Genomic DNA, 6,000 nt, shown 5'->3' with positions numbered 1-6,000 from the left:
TGCTTCTTTTCCTTAACTTCGTGTATCTCACTGAACTGGCAGCTGCTTGCATTAGTTTCCATGAACTAATTTATTTATACAGGCATGTGTGGGAGAATAAATCATCTGTGGGTTAAAAACCCATAATAATGTTGGAGTAATGTTAAATATAGAATTATAAGGCCTTTTGGTCTTATTGAGGCAGCTGTGTGGGTGGAAATTGCATCCAAATAGATGGTATTTTAGTTAAATTAAGTGTTACCCTAAGGGCTTTGGCCAATGTTCCATTTCTGAGCAGAAAGCTGGAGACCACACCAGAGTCTTAACAGTGGCAAGCGCCAAGTTTTCTTCTGCTGTCCCTCTTCTCTTTCCTTACCTCTTTCCATTCCTCTTTCCTTTTTCCTTTCCTCTTTTTTTTTATTTCCCCTTCCCTTTCCCTTCCCTCTTTGCTTTCTCCTACTACCTTTCATTTTTCTCCTTTCATGGTTCTTTTCCTTTCCATTCTTTCCCACAGAAGTTGCATAATTTAAATTCATACTTTAAAGAGATTGTGGGATCTGCTCATGGCGCTGCCTTACGCTAACACGGGCGGTTAAACAAGTTTGTCTCTTCTAACAATGTCTCCTCTCTGTTTTTTATTTTTTTTCAGACATGGGAAGGTTTTGCATCATGGTTTGGTTAAAACTTCCATTCCCATCGGAGGAAGGCGCTGGCTGACTCCGCTTCCCGCCCCAGGGGATGTGCCTGCGGTGATCGGCGCGATGCCCGCGAAGCAGGATCGGGATGAGGATCGGGACGGCGCCTCACCCCCTCCCGGCCCCGCAGTGCGGCGGCGCCCGGGATGCCTCGGGATCCTTCGGTCACGTCCAGGGTGAGACAAACCGGGCTAAGGCGGATCGGTACCCTGCACCATCCGTACCCAGGGGACCAGTCACCCCCTTCCCTTTCTGAAAAGCGCTGAGGGTTTCTGACTGCTGCTTAAAACAACAACAAAAAAAAAACCACCAACCCCCCCCTCCCCAAAAAAAAAAAAAGAGGAAAACCCACTATTCCTGGCAGAGGAAAGTGGTGAATCACGACACGCGCTCCCAGGCTGTCTGTCACGGGGGGGGATGGAGGGTCCCCGGGCTGTGCCCCCTCTCCTCTCCCGCCCCACCCGCGTTCTCCGCGCTGAACTTTACCCGACTTCTCAGCCCCGCTCCGCCAGCCCTGGGGCCCGCCCCCTCTCATGCATATTCATGAGGGGCCACGCCCGAGGCCCACCCTCATTGGCTGCCTTTTGCCCGCTCCCGCTCCCATTGGCCGGCGCCGCCGCCGCTCCGGGCGCGGGGAGGAGCGGCCGCGCCCGCGCCTCCCGGGCGGTGACTCACAGGGCGTGGAGTGCGGGTCCCGCAGCGGCGGCGGCAGCGCAGCCCGCGCCTCCCCCCGCACCCGCACCGCTCATTGTTCCGCCCGCTCCAGGCACCATGGACGAGCTGGACCAGTCGCCCCTGGTCTCCTCCTCCTCCGGGCCAGCCCGGCCGCAGCAGCCACAGTTTAACTACCAGTTCGTGGTCGACGACGAGAAGGAGGAGGAGGAAGAGGAGGAAGAGGAAGAAGAGGACGAAGACTTCGACGAGCAGCTGGAGGTGATGGAGAGGAAGCCCGCCTCGGCTCCCGCCGCAGCCCCGCAGGAGCGGCCACCGCAGCTGCTGGACCTCGGCGGCCCCGCCGAACCGCCCCGCCCCACCGCTCCGGAGCCGCCGCAGGCGGACTGGAGCCCCCGGGGAGCAGTGTCTTCTTCCTCCTCCTCCGCCACCACGCCGTCCCCCGCGAAGGAGCAGCCCCCGGCCCCCGCCCGGCCCGCGCAGCCCCAGCCGTCCAAGCCCGAGCCTGCCGTCGCCCCCCGGAGAAGAGGGTCCTCCTCCGGCTCAGCTGGTGAGTACTCCCGCCCCGGGCCCGGGGAGGGCGGTGGCTGGCCGGGGGAGCCTCCGCCCGAGCCGCTCCGGTTCTCGAGCCCCGCTGCCCCGCCGGGAGGTTCCCTTTGTCTGCCGGCCCTCGGCCGCCTCCTGCGGCATCGCTCCCTCCCCTCAGCCGCGCTCGGGCGCGGCCCCGCTCCCTGCGGCCCCGCCGCAGCTCATGCAGGAGAAAGGGCTCCCCCTCCCCTATCTTTTTTTGTAATTTTTTTTTTTATTGTAATTTCTTCTCTTTCCCTCCTCCTCCCCTCTGTGTTATGCTAATGGCGGGAGGGGGAAGCGCCGCCCCGGCCGCCGCCTCGCACATGGGCCGCCCGGGGGCGAGGCCGCCGCCGCCGCCTGGCAACGGCCGCGTCGCGGGGGGAGCGGGGGCCGAGCCCGGGGTACCGGCCGAGCCCAAAAGGATCGACCGTGTCGGCGGTACCGGCTGAGCCCCGCGGGGGCGGCCCTGCCCGGAGTACCGCCAGAGCCCCGAGGGACCGGCCCCGGGGTTCGCGCGGTTCTGGCCAGCTCTCCTCCGGCACAGAGCCCGCCCCTCGCCGCATTGTCCCGAGTACGGTTCTCCCCGGAGTGGCCCGGCACTGCGGGTTTGGGCGCGGGAGCGCGGGGGAGGAGGGAAACATAAGATACTTGTAATCTTACTCATGTTTAACACGGTGCCTGGAGGGAGGGGCGAGGCGAGGCGAGGGACTGCGGAGCTGCCAGCCCTCCACCTGGCCGGCACAGCCCTGCGGCCCGCAGCCTGCGTGGGGACGCCGCGCCCCGGCCGCGAACTGCCCCCGAGAGGGAGCCGGTGACCTAGGGAGGAATGTGTGGCAGCACAAAGGGCCACCAGGCTGCTCGCTGCTCTAGGTGTGGCAGCCCTGGAGAAGAATGTCAACCTCGCGTCCTGGATGGCCGCGGCTTAGCCGTGGCTGTCATCTGGGGCTTTTCCAAGGCGTCGCTCCATAATGTGGGGGTACGCTGGAGTCCAGAGCTGTGAAGTGGAGGGCGTGTCGCCCCCCAACAATTGCTGGTGCTGTCTGAGTGCCAGAGCCCTTCTCAGGTCTAATCCGGGAGCTGACCCGCATGACTAATGCCTTGCACATGGATTGCCAGTGTGCTTTGGCTTCACTTTTGCTTAATTCAAAGTATGAGAGCTGACTTGAGGCCACTAAACAGTGGAAGGGAACAAACAGAAGTGCCTTGAGATCATCGTGGTGTGTGCTAATCTTCATTGCTGTTATGGTGTTGGTATGTTATAAAGATGTGGGATTTCAATAATAACTAAACACCACACTATGAGGGGGCATGATACTCAAGATCTAATAAAGAAAACCATCCGGAACAATAATTTTCAAAAAGGCCCGTTAAAACCTGAATTTAGTTTTGTCAGGGGAAGTTTCACAATGTGTTTTATTTGCATGTGTGACAGGACTTTATGGTTACTTGTGCTGTTGTTTTTCATGAAGCCTACTTTGTTTTGCTCTTCTGGAAGCTCTCTGTGTAGCAATACGCCAAGGAGATTAATTTTTTTTTTGTTTCCACCATTTGGAGGACAGATGATGACAAAAGCTTGCAACAGACTGAAGAGGAGGGATTCAATATGAAGGATGGACAGGATTTTTTCTAGGCATGTTCTCTGAGTGGAGCTCTGGATGGTTTAAACAGAACTGAATGGAAGAAATAGGATCAACCAAATCATGTTGCTTTGAAAAGTAGGGATGAAAGTGTGTTTTCTGGAGGTGATTAGCTTTTTTTCTCTCTGACCCCTGAAGGATAAGGCAAAAAGAACACAGTAATTCCTGAAATAGTTCTGTGTTAGAGACCTAACTGTGAGAATTGCGTAGTATAGCTGAGAAGTGGCATCAAAGAGTTATTTTAATTTGTCAGTGATGATTAATTTAGGGCTCTGAAGTGAGGACTGGCATCTGGGGGAGGCCTGGTTTCCAAAGACAAGGTGTTGTAACACAATGCTCATCTAATGATGAGTTGAAATATTAGAGGCTCTGTACTTGAAACTCCTAGGTGAGAGCAAATTGTGTTGATAAAAGCATTGCCAGCTTATCTCATGAGTACTTCGGCCTTCTCAGATGCAGGAGCACTTAGTTTCCATCGTGTTAAATATCCATTTAAACATCAAATATTTGTTACTTTTGCATTTTGCAGTTGGTGTTAAAACTGTCTGGGTCAAGATATTTGGCTTGGCTTCAAATGAGTTCACTCTCAGTCATGCTGGGAGTCTGGCAAAATGAATTTGCTGCCTGCAACTGGTGGCAGGGTGACCATGGCAGGGACAGCCACGTGGTCCTGTGGTTTGCTCTCTGCAGAGCTGTGGTTTCACTTACTTTGAACTCTGCTGTGTGAATTTAAGGTATAACTGAAGAATTACAGTTCACAATCTAGAATTTTTTTAAGATTTTCTTCATATTTGAAATCTAATGCTTTCATTTATGATGATTTGGATCAAAAAACTTTGAAATTCTCTTTCAAAGAGGAGGAGAGTATGGCCTGTAGCAAGTGTGCAGAGAATAGTAGGGCTTCTTTTATCTGCAACAATTGGCCATGGTGCTGCCTTTTGTCAGTGGAACAATAGCAAAAATGTATTGCCTACTTGATGGCCCATTAAAACGTATTTTATATATATACGGAGGTGTTTTTAAAAAAGAAAACCTTTGTAATTGCTATTAGTTACATACTTAGGAGTATTCAGTATCATTGTGACATAATTACATGTAATCCAAGTCTCTGGCAGGGTAACAGCAGCCTACCTTCTGAAGAGCTAATATAAATATTTGCAAGAGGAGAAAACAAGCAGGAGCTCTGCAGTCAAACTTGGGTTCTCGTGAACAATTTCTCGTTTTTTGGTACTTGCTGTGTTGTGAGTAGCAAAAACTACAGTTCTGGAGAGATTACTGCTTAAATCTTTTGATTACTTAAATTTATGTAGGGTGCAAAGAAAATTCAGTTTGAGGTAGTTGTACATGGTCAAAGTAATACTCCCCCTTTTTTTTGGCTAGCTGCCCAAAGTAAGAATAATCAGTGTACTATGATGAGTAGAAACTGATGCCTAAAACAGGCTACTTGAAACGGAGGTCAAGACAAATTAGGAGTATAAAAAGTGGACAAATTTATTCAAGGCCTTCAAGGTACATTCAGGCAAGCAAAGTCCCCCTCGAAGGGACTACACCCAAAATGGATACTGAGTCGCGAGCCCTTCACCTTTTGTAAATTCTGTCCTATTAGCATATTGGTCCCTAATTCTCCAATCACACCCTCAGGCGATGATGTTGACCACCCCAGGCCTGCTCCCCCTCTTCTACCGTTGTTTAAATATTTTCGGGCGTAGGGCAATGAGTGTGTCCTTGAGTCTCTATTCAGAGAGCTTTGTTTTGGCTAAAGGTGCTGGGAACAGAGGTTTTTAGCACTTTGTAAGAAGCACAGAACTACACCAAGTTACCGATACATGAAGAGAGAAAAAGCCAGAAATTATTAGGGCATCGATACCACTTTCCTTCTTCAAGCCCTAGATCCTGCAGCAAACGGAGGGTCTAATATCACTTTTCTGGAAGAGACTGTTGTGTTTTGAAGTTAAACTGCACTTACCAGAAGCCTGTATACAAAATGCACCAGACTGGCCCTAGGCCAGCATGCAGAGAGAATAAAGATGTCTCCTTATGTGTCTGTTGCCTTCAGCTGACCTGGGTTAAATACATATGCAAACGTTGTGAAGGGCCAGTTTATTAATTAATCTTGCTTTGCCATTTGATTCTATAGGATTTTTTCCTTAAATCAGCCATGTTGAGGAGAGGTTTCAGGAAGGCTTGCCAGACAGTGTCAAGCAGAGGTCAGCAGAGCTGCCTGGAGCTGTTCCTGGCCAGGCTGAGCCCAGCCGCAGGAGATGCTGAATAAATGCAGATCTATACTTGGTTCTGCTCACCCCAGAGAGTGAACCTTTTACCCTGCACATCCTGCATTTGCATTTTATACCAATTCTAAACCAGCATATTTGCTCCTCAGATTTTTTCTGTTGTGCTGCTGTGTCTGCATGGACTCCTTCAGAGGAGTTGTGTGCATTTTAAGGACA

The 6,000-nt window shown here is 51.8% G+C and overlaps 1 protein-coding gene across 8 annotated transcripts in view; it reads left to right on the top strand.

Moving 5' to 3' along the window:
- Positions 1–628: 628 nt before the first annotated feature.
- The window catches only part of RTN4 (reticulon 4), a 42,076-nt gene continuing 36,704 nt past the window's right edge, over positions 629–6,000 (top strand). For 2 of the 8 annotated variants that reach the window (XM_085054157.1, XM_085054158.1), the window contains exon 1: positions 1,312–1,896. In XM_085054157.1, coding sequence (XP_084910283.1) covers positions 1,446–1,896 — 451 coding nt within the window. In that variant the 5' untranslated portion in view covers positions 1,312–1,445. Of the gene's footprint in view, positions 851–1,311; positions 1,897–6,000 lie in introns of those variants that run through there. The other 6 variants (XM_085054162.1, XM_085054163.1, XM_085054160.1 and 3 more) reach the window with 5 other exon arrangements.

Source organism: Lichenostomus cassidix, chromosome 3 (assembly GCF_008360975.1).
Source record: "Lichenostomus cassidix isolate B80296 chromosome 3, HeHo_3.0, whole genome shotgun sequence".
NCBI lineage: Eukaryota > Metazoa > Chordata > Aves > Passeriformes > Meliphagidae > Lichenostomus > Lichenostomus cassidix.
Note: the sequence above shows the minus strand (reverse complement) of the source record. Positions and strands in the feature narration are given on the sequence as shown.